This window comes from Sceloporus occidentalis, unplaced genomic scaffold (genome assembly GCF_023333645.1).
Source record: "Sceloporus occidentalis isolate IW3139 unplaced genomic scaffold, rSceOcc1.0.p SCAF_8, whole genome shotgun sequence".
NCBI classification, from domain to species: Eukaryota; Metazoa; Chordata; class Lepidosauria; order Squamata; family Phrynosomatidae; genus Sceloporus; species Sceloporus occidentalis.
Genome location: NW_028316988.1, coordinates 295,307 through 320,699, shown reverse-complemented (window position 1 = coordinate 320,699; position 25,393 = coordinate 295,307). Strand labels below are relative to the sequence as shown.

Below are 25,393 nucleotides of genomic sequence, written 5' to 3'. Positions count from 1 at the left end.
ACTTCCCATCAGCCCCTGCGAAAGAGCAGGGAGCAAACGGCTGGCAGAGCTGTCTTGCCATCTGCGCCCCGTCCTTCCTGGGCTCCTCGTTGCGCATGCGCGGCGGAGGGTTCGTGCCTGGCGCGTCCCTTTGCGACAGCGTCGGCGGAGGAGGGCCTGGTGCCGTAAAGGGCGCCGCTTTCCGGCCGCGGCTGGCTGCCTCTGTGCCTCTCTCCCTCTCTCGCTGCCAGGCTGCCTGCCTGCCTTCGGGGACGATGCTGCTGACGGTCTTCTGCCTGCGGCTCGACCGCTCGGAGCTGACCTTCTCCCTGCAGGTGGACGCCGACTTCGAGCTGCAGAACTTCCGCGCCCTCTGCGAGCTGGAGTCCGGGATCCCCGCCGCCCAGAGCCAGGTCGGGGCCAGATCCAGGGCAGTGATGATGGCTCAGGCCCCCGAGCCTCTCCATCCCTCCCAGGAGAGCCAGAGGGAGGCAGCGGCGGTTCTCCCTCAGGCGGGCCCTGGGCTCTGCCTCCAGGCGGGGAGGCCCCTTCTTCTTCCTTGGGCTGTGTGGGTTGGGACCCAGGGTCCTCTGGCTGCTTGGGGCTTCTCCTTGGGCCGGCTTTGCCTTCCTGATCCCTGGCGCCCTGCTCAGCTTGGCTCTGGGCTGATAAGCCTCCTCGGCGGGTGCTGCTCCTGGGCCTTGCCTTCCTCCCCTGATAAGCCGCCCAGTTGGCTCTGTGTCTGCCTGCCTTGCGTCACCTGGGGCCTGGGAGCACTTCCCCTGCGGCACAGGGACTGCAGATCCCATCAGGCCTAGCGGCGCTCTGGGTGAGGCAAAGTCCACTCTCCTGGGCTGCCCTGGCTGGCCCTGGCCCTCCTGCTCCCCAGCCGGTCATGCGGCTCTATTTTGGGAAGCCTGGCCCCGGCTGCCTTTGGGGAAGCTGTCAACAGCCCCTGGGTGGCTTCTCAGCCTGGCTCCTGCGGAGGAATCCCCAGGAGCCTCTTCTTCGGAGCCCACCTGCTTCCCTCTGGGCATCCTGGCCTTTGGCTGGGCCCCCAACCCAAAAGGAATGCCCGCTTCTGTTGGTTTATCACGTTGCTCTTCCAGGATGGGGCTGGCAAGTGGACCTTGCAGGCTCTTGAGGGTCTCTGCCCCAGCCTTGCCAGCTGCTCCCTGCGTGGTGGTGCCAAGGGGAAATGGGATGTTGTTGGGCTTCAGGAAGGGAAGGGATGGGAGGGTGACCTGGGGAGATGTGGAGGCCCCTGCTCCATAGCCATACTGAGCACTGGGAGCCCAGTAGCGGTGCCATCAGCGGTATGGCGATGCCACCTCTGTCCCGCTGGCACTGTGGCTTGTTCTCTCTCTGGTGGAACTGGCACGCCTACAGTCCCTGCAGCACCAGATTGCCTAAGTGTGTGGGTGGATCCGGAGGAGGCGGCGGCAGCAGCGGCAGCAGCGGTTGCGTTGGTATTCCATCTTGCCCCTTGGTGAGGCGCCAGTCCCAGGGCGGGGGCGTGCGTGCAAAGATCCTGCCAGGTGCCTCTTCTGCCAGATCATAATGGAGCCCAGGGAGGGAGGAGGAGGAGGAGCTAGGATTGCTGGCATCCCAAGTCTCTGTGTGATTCATTCCCAGGAAAACCCACTGATGCCACACTGGTCTCTGTGTGTGAGTTCCAACCCGCCTCTGCTTCTCTTGCAGATTGTCTATGCAGAGCGGCCCCTGACGGACAACCACCGGTCGCTGGCATCTTACGGCTTGAAAGACGGGGACGTGGTGATACTGCAGCAGGTGGAGAATGCCGAGACACGGCCGCCAGCCCCTTTTCCTGGTGAGGACTCTGAAGGCTCCTGTCCCTTTTCCCTGGCTGCTCTGTTGCCAGCAATGCGCTCAGCTTAAAAGTATACCGATTCTCTAAGCCTTTAGCTTGGCCGCCTTGAATACTCATTGCTTTAAAGCAGCAACCCCCATTCAGAAAACCTGCTGCCCTCCAGCTGTGTGCCGGTCTGTGACTGCCAGGATCTGATGAACAGCAGGCACAAGAGTCCCCTTAGAGCACTTTGATCCCACTTTAACTGCCATAGTTTAGGCAATGTTGGGATTTGTAGTTTTGTGGGGCATCTCAGATTCTCTTCCAGAGAGCTCTGATGCCTCCCCAAACTACCAAAGCCCACCATTCTGTAGGATGCAGCCACGGAAGTTGGAGTGGAGTCAGAGTGTATCATTCTGTCGCATGAAGGGCAGGCAGCTCAAGGGAGGCTGCTTTACAAGGTCTCTGGTCAAATTCCTGGCCCTTGTCAGTGAAATGGTGGCGCAGGTCAGCCTGCTGCCTGCCTTGGCCATCTTCCCCTTGGGCCAGCTCCTGGTGTTCTTCTTCTGTTTTCCTTCTGGCCCGTGTGTCCCTCAGACCGCCTCTTCTTGGCATCCACTTCCCCAGCAGTCCTTAACTCACAGACAAAAAGGGAGGCAGCCGTAGTACCATCCTCTTGTCCCAGCGCTCTGCCTCCTGACACTGTGTTTCTTTGCTTGCTGTTCCTTCTTTTGCTGATCCAGCCAATGCTTCCAGAATAGCTACAACCAGCCGATCAGTCAACTGCTCCCCAGCAGGAAGGACTATCTGCCAGTCTTGGATCACTTCCCTTTGGCAAAGGGACATTTGCCTATTTGTCTTTCTTGGCTGCAGAGTGGGGTTTTTCCTCTGCCAAAGCCTGAGCTGAAGGAATATGCAAACCCTTAGCATCCTCCAGAATTGAAAGATCCAAACATGTAGCATTTCTCTAGCTGTGATTCGTAACTTTTTTCAGACGTTGCTCAGAGCTTTTCTTCCAGCCCAGCCAAAGCAAAACCAAGGGGTGGATCCTGCATTTTGAAGGCAGGGCAAGTTGGATCCAGGGAGATCAAGCGTCATTCCATACGTTGGTTTTGTTAGTCTGCTGGTTCGGATTTGTGGTGCAGCTGAGGCAGACAGGGCCGCATTCAGAGGACATGCTGGAGTCTCTCATGCTGACAAGCAGCCTGGTCTCTCTGTGGGGTGACCATTGGTGTGACTGTACTCTTTTTCCCCCGTTTCCCAGGTTTGCCCAGGATAGACTTCAGCAGCATCGCAGTGCCAGGAAGTTCTTCTGCCCCTCCGACCCAGCCACCCCCACAGCCCCCAGCCGCCTCACGCCCCCGGCCTTCTCCTCCGGAGCTCCCTTCCACTCCTCAGGGCCTGGACAACCCGGCGCTCTTGCGGGACATGTTGCTGGCCAACCCCCACGAGCTCTCCCTCCTGAAGGAGCGCAACCCGCCCTTGGCAGAGGCTCTGCTCAGCGGAGACTTGGGTGAGTAGTACACCTGTGCAGGCTTCCATGGAGACAGTTTTGCCTCCAGGGATTCTCCAGGGTGACTTGCAGGAAGGCGGCATCTATTGGAGGCTGCAGCGCAGGGGTCTTCGCCCAGTAGCTTTGTGGGCTTCCCCGCTTCCTGGACAGACACACAGCCTTCTGAAGCCAATGGGTGGTGCTACGTCATTGAATAGAAAGGAGCCTGACTTGCAAAAGGAGTGTGAACCCTCAAAGGTGCTGTAGATCAGTCCTCCGTGGCGGTGGCAATTATTTACTGCAAGACCCTCTTGTTGTTGTAGAGAAATTCACCCGGGTGCTGGTGGAGCAGCAGCAGGACCGAGCCCGTCGGGAGCAGGAGAGAATACGCCTCTTCTCTGCTGACCCTTTTGATCTGGAAGCTCAGGCCAAAATCGAGGAGGACATCAGGTAACATGCCTGGGGGCGGGTAGCTGCAAAGCCATGGTTGGGGGCAGAGGCATTTAATCTGACTTGACCTTGGTTCCAGGCAACAGAACATTGAGGAGAACATGACCATTGCCATGGAGGAGGCCCCAGAGAGCTTTGGCCAGGTGGTGATGCTCTACATTAACTGCAAGGTCAACGGTCACCCCGTCAAGGCATTCGTGGACTCAGGTAGGCTTCTTCCTGGTTCTGCCCCTTCCTTCTGCAGCTTCCTTCCTCCTGGCTACCACAAGGCAGCTTCAAACTACTGCTCTCATCATCCCATTGCTTGTTTAGCTCTGGGGTTGTGGGACATCTGGAAGCACCAGGTTGAGGAAAGGCCTGGGTAGACAGAGCCAAGTGAGGCTGACATAAGAACAGCCGCTTCTGGGTGGAGCGAGAGGTCACTGGGCACAAGGCCTGCGTTGCTTGCCTGCAGAAGGCTTGCTGGTTCAGTTCTTGGGACCTGTAGTTAGACCCTCAGTATCGGTGCCTTTTTGTAGCCAGCAGCAGCTCTTTGAGACTTCAGAGCAGAAAAGGGGAGCTGGATGGGTCGGTCGGTTCCTAGTGCTGTGGCAGAAGGGAGCGATTTGGGTTTGCTTGCCTCCTCCAGGGGATCACTTGTCCTGCCTTTCTTTGTGATTAACTGCCTTTTCCACTCATTTATGTGTGCAAGCAAAGAGAAACCTTATACTTAAAGGCAAAAGTTTTCTGGAATCAAGTGTGGAAACTCTTCGTAGTGGAAAACTGAGGTGGCGGGGGGAGATTCCCATCAGTCCTTCGGTCTTCTCTCAGCCCCAGCTGAAGCGGTTATAATAATAATAATAATTTGTTTTATTTATATACCACTATTCCAAAGATCATAGCGGTGAACAGCAAGTAAGCTAATTAGCAAGTAAGCTAATTTGCCCCCAACAGTCTGGGTACTCATTTTAGCTCCCTCCTCGGAAGGATGCCAGCCTGAGTCGAGCTTGGGCCCTTTTGCTGGTCTTGAACTCGCAACCTTGTGGTTTCGAGTGAATGGCTGCAGTACAGGCATTTAACCACTGCGCCACCAGGGCTCCATAATGTGGTTGGGGAGGCGCAGGATTTGTAACCAGAGCCACTCGTCTTCTGTCAGGAGCACAGATGACCATCATGAGCCAAGCGTGTGCGGAAAGGTGCAACATCATGCGGCTGGTAGACCGGCGGTGGGCAGGCATTGCCAAAGGCGTGGGCACCCAGAAGATCATTGGCAGGGTGCACCTGGGTGAGTGGTCCTGAGGCAGGCAGGTGGGCATACTGCGGGCTCCTTTGCCAGGGGCTGGGAGCCTTCTGGGTGATAACACAGTTCCTGCTCTCTCTCTCTCCTCCTCCTCCGTCTGCTTTCAGCTCAGGTTCAGATCGAAGGGGACTTCCTGCCATGCTCCTTCTCTATCCTGGAGGAACAGCCCATGGACATGCTTCTCGGGCTAGATATGCTCAAGAGGCACCAGGTGAGAGGCGGCCACTGGCTACTGGGCCTTGGGACTGGCTGGTCTTTATCAGGTTATGCTTTGCCCCTTTCAAAGAAAGATGTGCTGATGATGAAAGGAGACTGGCTTCTGTAAATTGGCCAGAGGTATACACAGGCTCGCCATATGCAGACTTAAGTCACGCGGACGGCAAGTCCTAATGTTGCGAATGGGGTGCATGCCCCGTTTAAACGAATGGGTTGAGCATGCGCTTAATTTGCCTTATGCGGGGTGGGGTTGGGCGGACCCCCGCCTAAGGTGAGGGTGGACTGTATATATCAAGCATAACAATGAAGCAGTAACCACAGAAACAGCAATTAATATAACAAGGCTAGAAATTAATTGAAGATCAGACAGAAGTTCATGAAGCAGTAATTAAGGATGAGAAAGAGCAATCGTTATAATTGACAGAAAAGAGCGGCATCGATACCCAGTCAAGGCCTGCCTGCTTGGATGGACTGGCTCCCCTAAGAAGGGAAGGGGCTGTAGTTCTTTGTGGGGGTGGGTCCAGAGGCAAAGGAAGCCCCTGCTTTTCCTGTGCTCCAAATCCCAGCCGCATCCCTGGCTCTATCTTTCCTGAACGTTTTAAAGATGTGCTCTTCTGTGATCCTTTTGCTTCTGCATTTGAGAGCCAAGAGCAACCTTTTTAGAAAAGCCGCCTAGGAGAGAACACTGCTGTTCTCTGGCATGAACTTTGGCATCTCCCCTGTCTTTCAAAGTCAGGGTGCCAAACGCATCATTTTTTTAGCCATGGGGTTGATCTCAAAAGAGATTCACGTTAACAGCTGAGACTCTTTCATGGCTTCTGTCAGACCGCTATGGGAGGACCATCAGAGAACTAGTGGCCAGAGCAGTTTACAGTGGAAGGTGGGCAGGTTGTTCCCTCCGCCTGTGCTGACTGTATGTTGAGCCCCCGCGCCTCTTGTTCAGGGTGCCCTTTCCTCCCTTAAAGAGACTCTGCATCTTGCTCCCTCCCCCCAGTGCTCTATAGATCTCAAGAAGAACGTGCTGGTGATCGGCACCACGGGCTCCCAGACGACCTTCCTGCCTGAGGGGGAGCTCCCTGAGTGTGCCAGGCTGGCCTATGGGGCAGGGAGGGAGGACGTGCGGCCCGAAGAAATCGCAGACCAGGAGCTGGCAGAAGCCCTGCAGAAGTCTGCAGATGAAGCAGGTACCCCTGGGCTGTGTGAGGAGGAAGGAGGTCCACAGGCAAAGCCAGCTGTGGGTTTCAGGGAGCTGGGGTCCCAAAGAGTAATTTCCCCAAGCTCTGGCCATAGGGTTGATGCTCAAGGAATGTTGGGAGCCCCAGGGAGGAAAGGCTGACCTGATGCACCCATTCCCTGGATGTGCGTAGTCTGTGGGGAGGGGACTGTGTTTTACTGGGGAGAAGGCACATAGATAGAGGGGCCTCCCAGGCATGAATGATTTGGGGTAGGCATTCAGGCAGTGGGGTAGGAACTGGCAAAATATAGGTCTTGTGGAGAACCCAGAGACCATTGGCTGCCCATGTTCAATCTTGTGTTGCAACCTTGGGGCTCTGAGGTTTGGACCTTGCTAGGAGAACAAGAGCTTTTAGACCCGTGAAGGCTCTTCGTTCATCGAGTTGGTCACACAAGTGAGAAAATCTTAGTTTTCTAATCAAGTGACTTGTAATCAGTTTTGCATCTCAGTGGGATGAAAACAGCCATTCTGAAGAGGAAGGCAGCCTCCTTTGGTCCTTGGCCAAGGGTCAGTCTGTTGTGAAAGCAACAGCCGCTGTCTTGGAGGCCAAGGAGAGGGAGCTCCTCTTCAAAATGGCGCCACCTTTTAAAAGTACTTATCCTTTTTTTAAACTAACTTTAAAACTTGGATTGTCCAATTGGAAGGTGTTGTTTGAAGTGATTAATCTATTAAATACCATTTAACTCCTAACCCATTAACGTTTTAAGTCTCCGTGTCTCAGAGTGGTGCTTTAGCTTTAACAGCAACCCAGTAAGGCAGTGAGTTTTCCCAGGGCTCCTACCGGGGACGTGAACCCCCATGTCTGAGCCCACCCTTTTGCGCCAAGGTCTCTGATGCCAATGCGGTCCTGCAGGCAGGTGCCATTCACACCTGGCAGGCTAAGCTGGGACTAATCCCACCTAGAAGACAGGACACATATAGCAGGCAAGTCCCTCTGGCCACTTTGGCCTCTCAGAATAAAGTGGAGCTGGTTGAGCCTTTCACCTACCTCCTCCCCTTCGGAAACACCAGTTGCAGCTGGATTTTTCCACGAGGGCCGAGTCAGACAGCGGGAACGGAGGAGACCACGGGCGAGAGTGCGTCGTCCATCTGCGGCATCCTCGACCCGTCGCAGGGCCCCATGCGTCCTCTTGTAGGGTCTGGACCCTGGCACCCAACTCATGCCGGTCGTACCAAATGGAAAGCCACGGAAATCGCTTTGTTCACGTCTTCTGAAATTAAAACACACGTTTGAACAGATTTAGCTTAGTTGTGAGTTTTGTTCAGACCTTCTTGCCCACTTTCTTAGAAGCCACATGTGGGCTGGCAAGGCCAAAGGGCACCTGGAGAGCAAACTGTTTGGTGGAGAAATAGACAGGCAAGACTACAGGGGAGTGATTTGTTCCCAGGGTTGTCATGTGTCTGTGGCAGCTGTGCTTTTTACGCCCAACACCCCATTTTGTGACATTTTTGTACAACACTCAGGGTGTCTGGAAATGGGGACCCAGGTAGTGGGGCTGGTGGAAGCAGGGCAGCATTTGCCCAGCTATGCTGAATGCTGATCAAGCATGGCACTCTGGAAATCCTTTGAAGGGGTTTGCCTTGGAAACACCAAAGCCCTGGCACTCCCTTGTGCCTCGTCCCAAGGGGCTTGTGAAGAGGTGGCGGTGTTGACACTGGTGACCCCTTCGGTTTTCCTCTCAGAGCTGCACATTGTTTCTATGCCTCATCCTGGCGCAGGGCTTCCAGGACTGTCAGGCCCATCTGCTTGGATCCACTAATGCTCTAGCATCCAGAATCTGCTGCTGTGGCTTATGTTGGAACATATCTCTTTTACCTCTCCTACTGATAACAGTGAAAGAGGCAGCATGTTCTCATGATTTGGGTGTTGGCTTGGACTCCAGGAGACCAGCCTTGACATCTCCACTCAGCCATGGAAACCTGCTGGGTGACCGTGGGCAAGTCACACTCTCTCATCCTCAGAGGAAAGCCAGGGCAAACCCCCTCTGAATAAAGCCTGCTAAGAAAACCTGTGATAGGTTCACTTTAGGGCTGCCATATGTCCAGAAACTGTTTGAAGGCAAACAGAAACACCCCCAATGCTGTTAGCATCCAGTGTTAAGACAGTGTATGCTTGCACTTGTGCAGACAAGCAATTTTCTTGTGAAGATTTGCCCTTGGTATGTACAATTACACCTTTTGAGCTGAAGAGGAGGAAATCCATGTTGCATGTGCCTTTGCCCAGATTAGCCATTCTGCAGGAAAGAGGGAGAGTGAGCAAGTGAGCCTCTGAATGGACTTCTAGCCTAAGGAACAGGGAGAAAGACATCCCATAACTAGCCAACATGGAACAGGGCCCTCCTCTTGCCTGCTCCTTAAACCTTGCTGGAGCTTGACTTTTTGCAGATTATGGAAATGCAGCAGTGCTGTTGAGAGAGCATTGAGAAAGGTGAGGCATCTGCCTTGTCTGCATGTTTGAACCTGTTCAGTCAGCTAGAGCCAAGTCTACACACAAGAGGAAGATGAAGGAGAGAGGCTTTGAGGGTGCCTCTTTTGTGAAGAGCAGCAAGGAGAGCTGTACCAGTCCAGAAGCAAGTTGTATGGAGGGCAGACCGTTGGCTTCCCATCCTATTGCACAGCATAGCCGATAGCCTGCAAGTTCAGTCCGAGTCCTTGAATCTCCCATTAAGGCTCTCCTTGGGGCTGGGCTGCCTTCCATTTGGCAGTCTTAAGAAGAGTTGTCAAAAGGAGGCAGGGAGCAGCACAGAAAGTCAGCTGTAGTTGAGAACGACAGAAAGCAGCAGGAGATTCCAGCAGAGTGACACCCATCCATCCAGAGACCAAAAGTCTTCCAGCACACGCAGTGAGGAGATGAGGATAGCTAAGAGCGTCTTCAGAGGAAATGCTTAGCCCAGGAGACATTGCCTTCCAAGCAAGAAACACGGAGTGGGCAGGCGGACAGGCGGGCGGGGGACCATCCTGGGTGTCAGGCACATCCAGAGCTGCATGTGTGCGGTGTGTTTGCTAACCCGAGTTTGGTGTGTTTGTCTCCTAATCCAAACAGAACGCCAGAAGCCTTGATGCATGCAATGTGGGTTTGCTGCTGCTGGAGTGGGCCACAGACCAGGTACTGCCAGCTCTTCCTCCAGTCTCTGTGCTCCTTGAAGGGGGTGGGTGGCGGGTTCAAGGGAACCACTTCCCCCTCAGAGCATCTCGCCCGGTCAGCGTGGAGCAGGATGCCGGTGGCTTATGTCCAAGTATCTGCCGAGGAGAGAAAAAGAGAGCACACCAGTTGTTGAACATCTGTAGATGTGCCCAACTCAGTGTCTGAAGTTAGAAACTTTAAGCAGCTGGCTAGGTTGGCCTTTCTGGGATCTTTGGCCCTGAATGTTCACTTGGGGGAAGAGCAGGCCAAACGGTGCAAGACTGGCATTTCTCAGACAAAGCAGGAGTCAGAAGCAGCTGAAGTCAAGAGCAGGAACCCAGATTAATCTCACGCCGCCCCAGCACATGAGAATGCCATTAACATGCTAGCAAGATTTGGTTTGAGCTAACAGGATTGCCAGCTGCTTGCATTTAGCTCAGCAAAAATCTCTTTCTCCAGCAGCGTTGAAAGACAAGAGCCTATGGTCAGCCTGCTTTCAATTGCGCCCCTGCCTTCCCTCTTGTCCTGGGAGGTGCTGGGGGTGTCCAGTTAAAATAGTTATAGCCTATACTCTTGAAACATTAGTTTTTTCCACCATGAACCTTTCCTCATTGCACTCTTCTTGAGGACTGGAAAACGTGAAGCCTTTCCATAGTTTTATGGCTCCTCTCCACTCTTATTTTCTCCACTTTTCTCTTGCCTTCCTGGCAAAGAGGCCAACACAATGGACAGCCATGGAGATGAGAAATAGGAGGGAGAGGGGCTTGGGAGGGATGGATAACAGAAAGGGAAGTGGGAAGTAAGTATATTTAGATACAAAGGCCTTCAGACAGTTGTTTGAGGGCTCAGTGAAATGGCTCCCAGGGAGGGGAAGAGAGAAATGGCCATCTCTCCCAACTAAGACAGCTAAGATGGGCACATGGCCTCTCCACCCCATCAAGGGGTCAGTGAAAGGAGGAACCTTGCCGACTAGCCCCCCGAATCCATCCATGTCAGTCCAGTGGCTTCAGCAGATGAGCTCTTTAACGCTCCCTTCTCTGATAAATGTTCTTCAAATGTAACCAGAGTCTTACACCTTCTCTCTCGCTCTCTCTCTCTTTCTCCTTTCCCGTGTACAGAGAATAGTGACCAAGAAACTACCTCACTAGAAACGCCATCGTTACCAACGCCAGATGGATTCAAACGTCCCGTCCGTTATCCAGAGATTGGTCCAAAGACCAATAACCCTAGAAGCCGAATACTTGACCGTTCAACCTCTGCTCCTTCAGTTTGCTCTCGCAGGAGCAGTCAGGCTAAGACTGTTAATCGTAGAGCTGTAAAGTCTGAGGATTCTCTTCCTGACTCTTCAGGAACGCTGGAAAGTGGAGATCTGCCTCTGCCAGTGGTTTCTGATCCCGTTGCTTCTGCCAATGTCGGTGCTGCTCCAGCTGGGAAAAGTGGAAGAGAGTCCTCCCGCAGTCCAACTGTTCCTTCACAGACCCCCTCTGAAAAGCCGGCTGCTTGCTTCGGTCTACAAAAACCAAATTCTCAAGAGGAGCTTCTTACTTTGGAGCCTCCCGTTGAAGGAGGAGGAAGCAGCATATCTAACAGACAGACAAAAGAACTGGTTGGACCCTTCCTTCTGGAGCATGCGGAAGGGGATCCAGTGCATGAGCTTCACTTAGATCTCAAGACGTGTGGAAAACCTGGAAACGAAGAACTGTTTCAAAAGGAACAGAATGAGCCCAAAGCTGAGGAACGCCTGAGCCCAGAGGCCGCTTCCCTGTTGCGTCCGAATGCAGAGCCAAGCCTTGGTGATGCCCTTTCTGAGGGAAGAGGCGGCACGGAGGAAGGAGCGATGGGGCTTTCCTGGCAGGAGGAAAGGAGGCCAGGCCATGCTGCATACCCCTGCCGTGGGAGTGAAACCTCCATGGAAGTGGATGCTGCAGAGGAGTTTCTTGTTGCTGCCAGTGACCCTTTAGAGAAGCCAAATGTCTCATCCATGGATACCGACTCACAGGGCTCCATAATGGAGGTGGAGCTCTCAAAGCGTGACTCTCCTTCACCTCCTGGGAGTGATCTGATGCCATCCGGAAGTACAGGCTTTGAATCGGCTGCAGTCAGCCTTTCGGTGGCGGCGTCTGTGTCTGGAGGCCAGCTGAGCGACCCGGGGGAAGAGCCATGCCTCTCCCTCACCTCTGCCTTGAAAGAGCTCCACCAGCTCCTGGTTGTCAGTTCCAAACAGGAGATGGCCATTTCTCCGCTGGCACCTGTTCCAGAAGCGCAAGCTGCCGAGAAGGAGGTTTCTCCAGAGGAACGTGAATGCACCCATCCAGATAGCCAGGACGCAGGACTCTCCTTTCCTGAACGCGTGAGCGTTGAGGCATCGGCAGGGACGCAAACATTCGCAGCTGGAGTGGAGAGCATTGACGTGCGGGAGATCCACCGGTCGGCTGTGAGCTGCGAGCGGGAGGCGTTGGTTGTTCAAGAGTCTTCAGCATTTTTGAGGTCCTCAACCACTCTGGAGCAGCGCTGGAGGAGCGAATGCTGCCCATCCTCCTCTGACCAGGCTCTTGCCCCTGGAGCTTCAGGAGAGAGCCAGCCTCCTCCCTGCAGCCTCTCAGACCCACAGGATGTGCCTCAGAGCACCCAGCACTCTCTCCCAGAAGACACTGGAGCACCCAACGTCCCCTGCGCCGCTCTCCAGAGCCCTCCGGACCCGGCGGCTGAGCTGTTGCCATCTCCACCAGTTGCCTCCCCGAGTCCAGCGGCCCCTCGGCTCCCCGTTTTCCCTGCTGCGGACATCGATCAGCTTGTGGGGGCTGGCTTCACAGCCCAGGAAGCCGGAGAGGCCTTGGAGCGCGCGGGCGGAAACGCAGACCTGGCCCTCCTCATTCTGCTCGCCAAGAATATTGTCGTCCCAACGTAAGCACCAGAAGGCATCTCCCCGACTGCTGGTCTCTACTTCCTTCAGACAAACAAAAAAGGTCCCTTGGCTGCCTAGAGGCTCCTTGCTTTGGATGAATGAGCCGTACTCTTCTTTTTTATTTTTAGGAAGGGCGGGGAAAGGAAAACAGATCCTTTATTTTCAACCAAAGTCCCCTCTGTTTTCCCTTGTTGAATTTAGGCCTTTTTAAAGAAGCAAAATACTGGTAATGGTATCAACTCACTAGCTTTTATTATGATGATGATGACGATGATTATTAAGGCGATGTATAGTGGAATAAAGAGTCTTTATTTAAATGCCTGGTTCTGGAACAAGATGTGAGGTTCGGAGTGAAAGGGCAGGCGCCCTGGAAGCTTCTCTTCCGCCAGGAATGGTGCAGCAGCCGAGGATTGTGTTCTGCGCACACAGCCGCATTTGTGCCCAAATGTAACCTCCTTGCCTTGTTTCCTGGACAGGTATATGCCAGGGCCCTCTCCAAAGGATGTCCAAGAGCATAGTTGGCCAAGACTGGCAGCCTTGTCCCAAAAGGTACCCTCATGCTTGTTCCTCTGGAGCATCCTGAGGGTGTTCTCCACTTGTGCGCCTGCCTCATCGGGTTAGTTGGCCCTCCTGAGAGAGAGAGGGGGCATTGTGCAGCTCTCTGGATGTGCTGACTGCAAATCCCATCAGTCAGCATAGCCAGGGCTGAGGGATGTTGTGGGTTGAAGTCCAACAACACAGTTGCCTCCTCCTTCTTGAAGCCAATTGTAGGTGCAAAGTAGCATGGATGGCCTGTGGCAACATGACTCTTGGGTGTTATGCTTTGCGGCTAGATGATCATCTGTATTACTGGCAAGCTCTTAGACGGGTGGCTTGGGTGCAGGAATGGCCCTGAATCCAGAGCTGAATCAGACTTGGTAGCACACTTGTGCATTTCATGCCTCCGTTTTGCAAAATGCATCAAAGCACCACCCCCTGCGGTGCGTGAGGTTTTCCAGGAGGGCTGGGGGAGAAGGGGAGGACGCGCATGGGGTGCCAAGAGACACACGTCCTCCATTCATACAGTGGTGGGACTTTTTGACTCCATGACCCTTAGTGGTTAGTTTGCACATTTTTTTCTCCTGGGGAGAGAGACTTCTTTCCGGAGGTATCAAAATCGCATTAGAAACGCATGCATGGAAACTCTACTTAATCCAGTGCATGCCCTTTTAAGTGCATTTGCAGCTTTGTACACTTAGTCATTTTAGGCGCTATGAAATCCCAAGGTTGCTTTTCGTGGCATCCACCAAGAGAGAGTCAAGATTGAGACGATCAGCGCTGTGCCATTCCGACTGTCTGCACTTCACGCATTTAGCTGCGCAACCCTTCCCCTTGCTGCCCTTTGCTCTGTTTACACTGCAGCCAAGAAGTGGAGTCCTCAGTGGAGGAGAACAGGGCTGGGCTGCTTTGGTCTGATGCGCAAGTGCTCTGCGGCGGAGCAGTGTGATGCATGAGCGCTAAAGCGACAGCTGTGTTGCGCAGGAGGAGAAAGGAGTGAAATGCATGGGGAAGACCTGGGCTGTGTCTTTGGATGGGCCATGCAACAAGTCAGACCTAGACTGCAGCAAAGCTAGAATACCTCTCTAGGAATCTCCAGGTCCTCCAGTGCCAGAATCATTGATCACAGAATCCTGCTGGAGAGGTGTCTTCTCTAGGATCTTCTAGGTTCTCCAGCGCAACTCTATGGTCAGCCTCTGACAGTTGCAGTGGAGGACCTAGAGAGGACACTTGAATCCAAACCCAAAGTCATCAAACCCGCCAAGGGCCAACTGTATTTTGCAACCTCTGCTCTGAAGGACATGTCTGTGTTTGGCCCCAGAAGTGTGGCCCAAAAGTCTCTGCAGGCCCCAGAACGCTTGCTTTTGGGACTGCAGTTCCCAGAATCCCTCATCCACGGGGATTGTGGACGGTGCAGTCCAAAAGCAACCCCCTGCCCAGCATTACTGATTCCGTCATGAGAAGCCGGGCTTCTAAACTGGATCCCATCTAAGCCATTGGTTCCCAAACTTCGGTCCTCCAAGTGTTTTGGACTCCAGCTCCCAGAATTCCTGGCAGTTGCCCAGGCTGCCTGGGGCTTCTGGGAGTCGAAGTCCAAAACTATTAGGAGCAAAGTTTGGGATCACACTGGTCTAAGCCAGGTTCTCCTTTTCATCCCCATAAGAGTCGGAAGGGAGGCCAAGGGTCATCCAGTCTGACCTGCTGCTTCTGCCATGCAGGAATACCCAGAAGAAAGGCACTTCTGAGCAATGGCCACCCAACTCTTTGCCTTCCTTTCTTTTGTTCCGTAGACATACTGCATTTGAACCTTGGCTTGGTTCATTTCTCTCACTTTGCTGTGGAGAAGCGAAGAATCCTGAGGTGAAAGTTGTGTGAAACACGACATAAAAGGCGTAAAATGGTTGTGCTGCAAAAGCTGGGCCTTGCTGCAAAGGAGGGAAATCGCCTCAGAGAGGTTTAGGGATTCCCTCAGACTGAGGCAAAGTTACCTTTGTAGAAATGAGGCCTACGCTTAAGGCAAACTTTTCATGGGGTTTCCTTGGAAAGGGATTCAAAAGCTTGATTTTGCCATTTTATATCCTAAGGGACACTGTTCTACTTACCCTTCTACTGAATGGGACTTGAGCCTCCATGGATTTTGGCCTCCCAGCGCATGGAGACCAAGGCCCTTGGGCTTCCTTTCTGGGTTTGGACCTTGGCTTTGTTGATTTCTCCCACATTGCTGTGGAGAACTTTAAAATCCTGAGGTAAACATTGCCTGAAACTTGGTGTAAAACACATAAATAAGTGTGTTGTGGAAGCCAGGCCTTGCTGCAAGGAGAAAAAATCACCTCAGAGCAGTGAAAGGTTTCCCTCAGGCTGAGGCCAAGTTTGTAGAAAGTAGGCTTTATTATTATCATTATTCGTATCCCACCTCTCTATCAAAGATAATCGAGGCGGCTTATATATTAACAGTAAAGCCCTCACACTTTGACAAAACGATGATCTCAAAATCCTGAGGTAAGCGTTGCCTGAAACATGACATAAAACGTGTCAATAAGTGTGTTGTGGAAGCTAAGCCTTGTTGCAATGTTTCACCGCCTCAGAGCAGTGAAAAGTTTCCCTCAGGCTGAGGCCAAGTTTGAAGAAAGAAGACATCATCATCATCATCATCATCATCATCATCATTATTATTATTATCATTATCATTATCATTATTTGTATCCCACCTCTCTATCAAAGATAATCGAGGCGGCTTACATATTAACAGTAAAGCCCTCACACTTTGACAAAAGTGTAAAACTGTTGCCAAAGGATCTCAAATCCTGAGGTAAATGTTGCCTGAAACACGACATAAAATGTGTAAATAGTGTGTTTTGAAGGCTAAGCCTTGCCTCAGTGAGAAAAATCCCCTCAGAGCGGTGAAAAGTTTCCCTCAGGCTGAGGCCAAGTTTGAAGAAAGAAGACATCATCATCATCATCATCATCATCATCATTATTATTATTATTATTATGATCATTATTTGTATCCCACCTCTCTATCAAAGATAATCGAGGCGGCTTACATATTAACAGTAAAGCCCTCACACTTTGACAAAAGTGTAAAACTGTTGCCAAAGGATCTCAAATCCTGAGGTAAATGTTGCCTGAAACACGACATAAAATGTGTAAATAGTGTGTTTTGAAGGCTAAGCCTTGCCTCAGTGAGAAAAATCCCCTCAGAGCAGTGAAAAGTTTCCCTCAGGCTGAGGCCAAGGTGCTTTGTATAAATGAGGCCTACTCCCGACAGTGAAGCCCTCCCGCTTTTACAAAAGGAACTGCTGCCTTCCTTCCACATCCCAGCGCTCCTCAATGTGTTGGACTACAGCCCCCATCATCCCCATCATCCATCCAACATGGACCCTGGAATGGTGGGAACCGTTTGGGTCAACCCCTGTCAGCGTCCGTGTGTCTGAGGGGGGTCCAAAGAGGGCCAGTTTATTGGCCCACAGCCACAGGCCAAGGAGCCGCAGGGTTTGGGGGGACTTGTGGCCGAAGGGCCTGGGATGATGGGGCTCCATAAAAGGGGCCCCAAAACCTCCCAGAGAGGCCAGTTGGAGCTGCCAAGAGCTGAAGGCAGAGGATGGGAAGAAGGCAGGTGAAAAACCCAAATCCCCGAAGGCAGGAGCTGGGAAGAGCTGAGCCAGGAGGAGAGGAAGGAAGCCTGAAATGGCTGAAGGCAGATGCTGCGAAGGAGGAGGCAGAAGAGAAGGAAGAGACTGTGGCAGCTATTAAAAAGAATCAGCACAAAGTGCTGACATCTCGTCCGTTGCTGGGATGAAATGTCGGAGCATGGGATACCCCTCAGGGGGATCATGGCCACCATTGCCAGCTGCCGCTCTTCTGACAAGGCCCTGTCCGCTTGTGTCACTAGGAGCCCAAGCAGAAAGGGAAAGACAGCCAGGCCTTCTTTGTCGTTCTCCCTTTGCTTAGCGCCAGCAAAGCGGCAAGACCGGTTGCGTGAGGCTCCGAAGGCGTGGAGGGAAGACGCAAGGCCTGGCTTCGCCCACTGGGCAAACTGGCCCAGCCATGCAGGCCAACAAGGCACCTGTTTGGGCTTGAATGGCTTCCGCCTCTGAACTCTGCCAGGACTGCCCTTCACTCACAGGGAAAGCGTCAGGACTGGGTCTAAATGCAGTGAAAGCAGCAACGCTCAGGCGTGGCCATGGCGGCTGGTGGCCACGAGAGGGCAGCCTGGGCCCTGTTTTGGGAGAGGGCAAAAAGGGGCACAAAGTTGCCCCAGCAGAGCAGAGGCACCTCCAAGTATAGGGCCACTAACAGCTGAGGAAGGGTCACTCCCTCCCTCCCTCCCTCCCAGAATGTTTCTGTTTCCTCAGGACAGGGGAAAAACAAACCCAGAGTCTGCTACCCTTCAAGTCCCTCCACTGAGCTATGAAACTCATTCTGGGGCCAGACACAACCCTCTCTCTTTCTCAGCCAGGCCCACCTCACAAGGTTGTTGTGAGGCTAAAGTGGAAGCAAGGGTCCACTGGAGGACAAGTACAGGAAAGATTCCTCTCCAGGAGAAAGGGGTCCAGGGACATTGTGGGGTGGAGTTGCCCCAGAAACGCCAGCCTTGGGGGCTCCAGTCTGCCTAAGCTTTCAGTACACAAGATGGCCTACTCTCTGTTAGACCATTAAACTCCATGGAGTTGTCCCTTCCAGGCTGGGAGCAGCTGCGCTGGTTGCAAAGCAAAGCTGGACCCCGGTGCCCTTCTCTCGGGGCTTGCAGGGCTTTACTCCACCTTCACCAGCCCCTTCTGCAGCTACTCCTCATTGGCCTGGGCTGAGCACTCAAGGACTTACTCTTTCTTCTGCCTTTTCCCCACTCCTTCCTTCCTTCCTTGACCTTTGGGCTGCCGTCCCTTTGTACGTCTCAGCCAGCCTCCTTGGCCTCACCCTGACCGATTTCAATCCGCCCGGCTCCATCCAGCAGCCAGGCAGGGCAAGGAGCAAGGACCCTGGAAACAGCACCCAGGGAGGAAAACACAACTCAGCCTGCAAATGCCACAACACAGGAAGGAAAAATACAAGGCTTTTATTTTATGGAGTGTTCAGAGACATGTGTGTGCGCGCTGGGCTCCATTTAGAGGAACGGCCCCCTTCTCTGCCAGGAGAGAAGGGCAATTGCTGGCAGCACCCCAAATGCCCCAGGGCTGCCCTTTGGGCCCCTTGCTCAGCCCCCCCCACCCCATTTGTGTCTTCTTCCTCGTTCATACTTGTTCTCCCTCTTGTCCACGTGGGTCCCCCATTTTCATCTGCGAAATGCCTCTCCTTTTTGTCTGGCACCCAGAACCAAGTCTCTGGGCCTGGAGGGTGTTTGTGTGTGTGCAGTTGTGCATCTGTGGGTGTATGTCAGGCCAGGAAATGTTGGAGAGAGCAGAAGGGAGGCTGTGAAAGAGACAGCTGTTCCTGCCAGTAAGGCCTCTTGGCAGCCATCCCCAAAATGCCACAGTCCGGCAGAAAGGTGACCACTCTGCTGCTCCTTCCTGGGGAGGGCACAAGGCCTGGCATTCTCTTTACAAGTCCCTACAATCAGACAGACGTTGCGGATGCCATGGGAGAGGTCCCTCCGGCCACGGGATCACCAGCACCCCATAGACCCTGGCTCTTTGACATCTGACATTCTCTCCAGGAACCGTGCTCAGAAGGACCTGGTCCGTCGGGCATGTCCTGCTTGGACCCCAATGTCCTCCTGGCCGCCTCAGACCCAGGCCAGCCATTGGCAGGAGTCCATCCGTCCGCCCGTCCGTCCCTCTGACGCAGCAGGAGCCTCCAGGGCTCAGGTGCCTGGGGGGTGCTGGCAGGTGAACTTCCTCAGCTCATCCCAGAAGAGGAGGCTGAGGATGGTGTGGGGCCCCAGGCGCAGGTAGGCTGGGCCCAGGCCTTTGTAGAGGGCCAGGAGGCCTTCCTTGCCGGTCACCTGCACAAAGCAGTCCAAGAAGCCCCGGTAGTGCTTGCCCTGAGGGAAGGAGAGCAGGAGCAGAGGGATAGGTGAGGACAGCTGGCAAAGCGGCCTATCTCTTGCACTACAGCTCCCAGCATCCCCACTCTGCCAAGGCCCCTCTGTGCAGAGCCTTACCACGCCCATCTCGTCCACCGGCTGGTTGTAGAGCCTGGTGCTGACCACGTCAAAGGGGGTCATGGCCACGGCCACGGCCACGCTGCTGATCATGCCGCCGGCCAGGGCCACCATCCAGCTGCCCTCCTTGAACCACTGAAGGCAGGAGAGGCAAACAGTTAGCATTGCGCTCATGCTACCATCGTCCTGCATTGGGATCTGGTGACTGGGACACAGAAAAAGCGATTGTGCTTTCCCTGGAGAGGAGCAGAGGCTAGAGAAGGCACCGGCGGGCACCAACAGCTGCCAACGTGGGCAAATGTCGAAGGGAATTGGGGGGGGGGGGAATTGTGGAGGAAGGCTACTAGCAAGGATGGCTTCTGGGTCATCTCCAGTGCCTGAGTACAACGGAATTCCTAACTGGAAACTAAAGCAAGGCTGCAAGAGCATGTAAGTTACACTATGGAACTCCCTGCTACAAGATGATGGCCAACTCAGAAGAGGACAGGGCCCTCAGTGGCTACTAGCCCCTCTGGCACTCACCTGGTTCTTCCCGACCCAGTCCTTGGCTGAAGCAAAGGTGGCCAGCTGGACGGCGGAGCCCACCATCACGCGCGGCACGGCCCCGTTCACCCCTCGCCAGAGGCCCAGCAGACCTTGCGTCCTGTAGATGCTCTCAAAGGCCCCGGTGACGCTCTGGGGACATAGAGAGGAATATCTTGCAAAGCCAAAGTGTGGACTTGCAAGGGCGGGGTGTGTGCATGCGTGTCTCTGTGAGTGTTTTGCACAGCAAACTTGCTGAGGTGACTGGAAAGTGATCCGTGCCCAGCAGCAGCAGGAGCGGCAGCACAAACAGCCAGCGTCACCAGGTGCCCTCCACCCTGTCCTGCCCACCGGCCTCCAGTGCCCAGCGTCACCCCTTCCCTCCTCGCCTCAGTTGTTCCCTTTCCCGCACACTCAGCAACTTTGGATGTTGCAAAACAGTCTCTTTTGTCCTCACGCTGGGTGAAGCGAAAGGGCATTTGCCAAGTAAACAGCAGAGAGGGAGGGAAGGAGGAGGCTCTCTTTTGGGGCAAAGAGGGCAGGATCCCCTGGCAAGCACCCCTCCCCCTTGGCTACCTGCTTGGACCTGATCCCCGCCTCGGCTTCCTTGGTCTCTACCTGCCTAGCCATCTTTCACCTCCCCTATCTGCCTACCTAGGCCCTCTGCCTTTCCCTTGTGTATGTCCTGCATCTTCTCTCTGTCAGAGCTGAGCGCAGCCACAGAGAGGGCAGAGTTCCCTCCAATTCAAGGGGTGCATTTAGGGGGCCTCCCCCAGTAAGACCTTAATAGAGTGGGGTCCTAACCCAGTGCAAGAACCCCCTTCCCTTTTCCCCACCAGGCCCCCGGCCCCCTGCCCTGTCGGAAGAGCCAGCTCACCTGGTGGTTGTGTTGGTGCCCCACGGCAATGGCAGCCACCGTCTGGGCCTGGAGGTGGGTTTTCACCTGAGAGGAGCAAAAGCAAAAGTGAGGAATGGGTCCCGGGGGGCAAAGAACTTGCCCTGCACAAATATCCCACCAGTCCTGGTTTCCGTTGGCTCCGGCTCAGCTGGGTTCCCACCCACACAACACATTTTCAGCACTTCTACCCCGTTTCACCTCCATGGACGCTCCCTGTGGAAACCTGGGGTCTGTATTTTGGAGACGAGTTTTAAATTAGCTGCTGGAAAGCACTTGGCTGATGTCCTGGACTACAGCTCCCAAAGAGCCCTCTTCCCAAAGCTTGGGAATTGTAGCTCAGGAAAACAGAGCTCTCTAACAGGGAACTTCCTCAAAATGTAGGGTTGCCATCGGTTGGAATAAGTTGTTTGCTTGTGATTTTACCAATTATGTTAACAATGATCTCTTCTGAGAGATGGTCACCACCACCTCCTCTGCCAGTGTCCCATGTAAGTGAGGCTTGGGCTGAATCCCTTGTGGCCACGGACCTCTCAGTGGCCTCCTATGAGAGGGTGACAGTGAGGTGGCCAAAGAGACAGTTCCAGGACAGAGGAAAGGGCTGGGTGCAAATCTCCAGCTCAACTAGGACAGCAATAGTTGGCTCCAATCTGCAAGGACTGGTTGCACTTGCAAAGCATTCCTTTCCCTCCTTCCCTCCCAGTCACTTACCCTTCACCCTCCTCTGCAACTGTGGCTGGCACTTCAGGCATGGCACTCCATGAAGTGACCAGGGGCCACCTCTAGCTCTGAAATCTCCAGCTTGGGATGGTCCTGGACTTGCAACCCCAATGACCCTGTTGCTGAGACTGATGCCAACAGCCAACCCGCTGTCAGTCGGACCCCTGCCCACACTCCCCACAAGAGACTCACCAGGTAGGCCGGGCTGGCCACAAACGCTCCCAGGGCCCCGGCCCCGGCTCCGGCTATGATGGTGCCCCCCGGCCGCTGGGTCAAGCCGACATCTTCGGCGTGCGAGTAGAAGTAGAAGCGCACTCCGTTCATCAGGCCCTGGTAGAGGAGCCCGGCCGCCAGCCCCTTCTGCAGCCCCCCGAGCCCATCGGCCCGGCAGACGGCCACCAGCGCCTGCAGCACCCCTCGGTAGTGCCGGGGGTAGGTGCCCCGTGACCGGAGCTCCCCCTGCAGCTGCAGGCGTGTCTTAACCACCTCCAGAGGGTTGGTGAAGACGCAGGCCATGCAGCAGGCCGTGGCGCCCAGCACAAAGTCCACGGGGGGTGAGACCGAGACCACTGCAGGGGCTCCATGGGAGGGATCCATGGCGCAGCCCCCTCCAGGCCTGGCCCTGGGCAGGGGCAACGTGGCAGAGCAGACAGCTTCCAGCGGGGTGGTCAAAGAGCCAGCAGTGTGCCCAAGAGTTGCCAGCCTCGAGGGAAGGTCTGTGGGTCCAGAGACAAGTGCCACCACCTTGGAACAGGTGGACACCAAGTGGTTGCAGAGATACAGCTCAGCCACTTCCTTCTTGCAGGTGAGAACCCTGTGCAGGTGCCCAGGTGCCCTTCTCCTCCTTAGTGCCCGACTCCTCCTGTGGTATCTACTCCGTTGCACCGCAGCTCCTCTCCCGCACAAGCGCACTCGCTGGCCAGCTGCCTTCTGGCCTCCAGATTTTCTGCCTCTGAATGAAAGCAAGGGGCCGGGCCTGGCTGTTTATATGCCTCTGTGCCAAGGAAGGGGTGGGCAAAGGAGGGGCTAGGGCTGAATGTAGGGGAAAGTTCAGCACTCTGGCCAGGCAGGGAGACCACAAAGGCACCGTCCAGCCCTCGCTGGCTTGTTTACAGAGGAATCATCTTACCCTGGACTGGCAGGAACAGCCTGTGCTGGAAGAGGAGGAGGAGGAGAAGGAAGAGATGGGGAAGAAGGGCCCACAAAGGGGGCTTTTGTGCCCAGGCCCAGCTGGGAACCCTGCTTCCCCAAAGCAGCCAAGGAATGCCACGAGATAGCCATTGAACGACTATGGGGTCAACCCCTCATGCTCCCTTATCGGTAGCTCTTGACCGCAGTGGATAAAACGTGGCCCAGGAGCATATGGAGATCTTTTAGTGGGCCCCCTGGGGCCATTCTTTTGCCCTTCAGGGACGCATTTTTGCCTTGTCTTCATCCCTCTTCTGTCTAGACCTCAGGGTTGGTGGTGGATCTGGCACCAAAGTCCACAAGAGGAGAAGGAACCTCAATACTGGAGCTGGATGAGGTTGAAGACATGTTTTCTGGTATCCTGCAAAGTCAAGGCATTACATTCTCCTCCACTCTACAAGTGACATTTTAGATCGCACCATGGAGAAGCGATGGATGGATGGATGGATGGATGGATGGATGGATGGATGGAGTACCAGGAATCAGAAGACAATCTACTTGACCAGACCTTTGTGGAGGAGGTATTGAATCCATGTGCTCTGGCTAATCCATTTAACACTGTAACAAAAGCTGCGTTCCAAGCCGTGACACCATCAAGAATTCGCTTCGTCACACAGTGCCAACCAAGATCTTGGCTGCATGCAGAGCATGCATGGAACAACTATTGTCCATTGTTTTGAAAGGCAGTGGGGCAGAACCCATCGGACGGATTGCGTCAAAGGCTGAGGACTACTTCTGCACCTTCTTATTCTCCTGTCGATGAATCTCGGCAAAGTTGCTTCTGCAATCTATTCTTCTGCAGATGAATCCCAGCAATCCTATTTGCAGAAGAGGATTTGCGCTCAAGCCTGTGTGCCTTGTCAGCTATTTGCCACCTTTGGGGATTTTGTTATTATGGTTGGCATCTTTGGGAATAACAGGAAACACTTTGTCTTGGTTTAAATGGTATGTCTGATAGTTCCTCCTGTTTCGTGTCAAGGATCGATGTCAAAAGGTTTCCTTATTACTGCCGGGGTGCCACAAGGATGAGATTTGCCAGATTGTGCCTGAGGTTGCTGAGATGGGTAGCAGTTAGTGGGATTTCCAAGTATATTTATAGTGCTGTTTTATTATCTCTGATTGAATAGGTCTGATGTTCCACCCTTTGGATGGAAAGGGCACTATAAACATAATCCTTATATTGTTGTTGTTGCTGCTGCTATTATTGTTGTTGTTAGTCAGGGCCGAGCATTGTGTTGAACTCTATGACCCTTGCGGTCTCTTCCAACTCTACAACCAGCGTCCATGCTATGGAAGGATGGAGCCCAAAAGTCGCATGGAGCAACTCTGAGAACTGCAGCTGCCAGGTTGTGGCTCTGTATAGATGTGTCCATGCAGACAGACGCAGCTGGACACTTCTTTCCAAGGATGCAGCTGGTGGGGGCGCATCTTCAGCATGCCTTCCAGCAGCAGACGGTCTGTGCCCAGCATGAGCGGCTCCCGCGCCTCCTGCGTGGCCAGGGCAGTTTATAAACAGCCCTCTGATCCGGTCTCAGGTAGGGGTCATGTTACAGACGGCCACAGTTACAGAAGAGTGCGTTCCAAGGATGGCAACAGAGTGGAGGAGCAAAAGCCAAGCTGGTTGGGAACTAGGTCACCAGGAGAGGCAACCAGCCCTGTGCCCCAATTTGGGAACCTCCAGCTTTCCCACTGAGGCTCCGCTGTTTTCAGACGCTCCGTGGGAATTCTCCAACCAGCTATTTGCAAATGTTTTGCCTTTGGGACTATAGCTCCTGGAATCCCTGGCAGTAAGGGATTCTTGGAGTTGTCCAAAGGAATAAGGAATTATCCAAAGCTCTGCCTTCAGAGACCTTTTCCCTATCTCCCTTCCTGCTTTAGGTTTTGGATAAATTAAGAATCATAGAATCATAGAGTTGGAAGAGACCACAAGGGCCATCCAGTCCAACCCCATTCTGCCATGCAGGAAATCCAAATCAAAGCATCCCTGACAGATGGCCATCCAGCCTCTGTTTAAAGACCTCCAAGGAAGGAGACTCTATCACCCTCCGAGGAAGGAGTGCATTCCACTGTCGAACAGCCCTTACTGTCAGGAAGTTCCTCCTAATGTTCAGGTGGAATCTCTTTTCCTGTAGCTTGCATCCATTGTTCCAGGTCTTGTTCTCTGGAGCAGCAGAAAACAAGCTTGCTCCCTCTTCAATATGACATCCTTTCAAATATTTAAACAGGGCTATCATATCACCTCTTAACCTTCTTTTCTCCAGGCTAAACATCCCCAGCTCCCTAAGTCGTTCCTCATAGGGCATGGTCTCCAGACCCTTCACCATTTTTGTCGTCCTCCTTTGGACACAGGGCTCCAGTTTCTCAATGTCCTTTTTGAATTGTGGCGCCCAGAACTGGACACAATATTATTCCAGGTGGGGCCTGACCAAAGCAGAATACGGTGGCACTATTACTTCCCTTGATCTAGACACTATACTTCTATTGATGCAGCCTAAAATAGCATTGGCCTTTTTAGCTGCCGCATCACACTGTTCACTCATGTTCAACTTGTGGTCTACTTGGACTCCTAGATCCCTTTCACACGTAGTTTCATTCAGCCAGGTGTCACCCATCCTATATCTGTGCATTTTATTTTTCCGCCCTAAGTGCAATACCTTACATTTCTCTGTGTTGAATTTCATTTTGTTAGCTTTGGCCCAGCTTTCTAGTCTATTCAGGTCATTTTGAATCTTGATCCTGTCCTCTGGAGTATTAGCTATTCCTCCTAATTTGGTGTCATCTGATAAGTATGCTCCCAATTCTGTCATCCAGGTCATTGATAAAGATGTTGAATAGCCCTGGGCCCAGGACAGAGCCCTGTGGGACCCCACTGGTCACTTCTCTCCAGGATGAAAAGGAGCCATGGCTGACCATCCTTTGGGTTCGGCCGGTCAACCAATTAC

At 53.7% G+C, this 25,393-nt stretch overlaps 2 protein-coding genes across 3 annotated transcripts; one reads left to right on the top strand and one right to left on the bottom strand.

Annotated features, from left to right (window-relative positions):
- The first annotated feature begins 235 nt into the window (after nt 1-235).
- Nucleotides 236-12,780, top strand: LOC149307586 (uncharacterized). 2 transcript variants are annotated; one of them, XM_089537261.1, is made up of 9 exons: nt 236-392; nt 1,681-1,810; nt 3,054-3,302; nt 3,605-3,731; nt 3,811-3,938; nt 4,867-4,995; nt 5,118-5,221; nt 6,221-6,410; nt 10,703-12,780. In XM_089537261.1, exons 1-9 carry the CDS (start codon nt 255-257, stop codon nt 12,490-12,492), a joined length of 2,985 nt encoding a protein of 994 aa, XP_089393387.1. In that variant the 5' UTR covers nt 236-254; the 3' UTR covers nt 12,493-12,780. The 2 variants fall into 2 exon arrangements, with proteins under 2 accessions (XP_089393387.1, XP_089393388.1); XM_089537262.1 differs by lacking the exons at nt 236-392; nt 4,867-4,995 and having other exon boundaries at nt 1,554-1,810.
- Nucleotides 12,781-18,077: 5,297 nt separating this feature from the next.
- On the bottom strand, nt 18,078-24,433 carry LOC149307585 (solute carrier family 25 member 34-like). Its single transcript, XM_089537260.1, has 5 exons — nt 21,456-24,433; nt 20,526-20,591; nt 19,649-19,801; nt 19,127-19,261; nt 18,078-19,006 (listed from the first exon to the last, which is right to left on the bottom strand). The coding sequence occupies exons 1-5, from the start codon at nt 21,858-21,860 to the stop codon at nt 18,827-18,829; spliced, it is 939 nt and encodes a 312-aa protein (XP_089393386.1). The 5' UTR covers nt 21,861-24,433; the 3' UTR covers nt 18,078-18,826.
- Nucleotides 24,434-25,393: the final 960 nt, after the last annotated feature.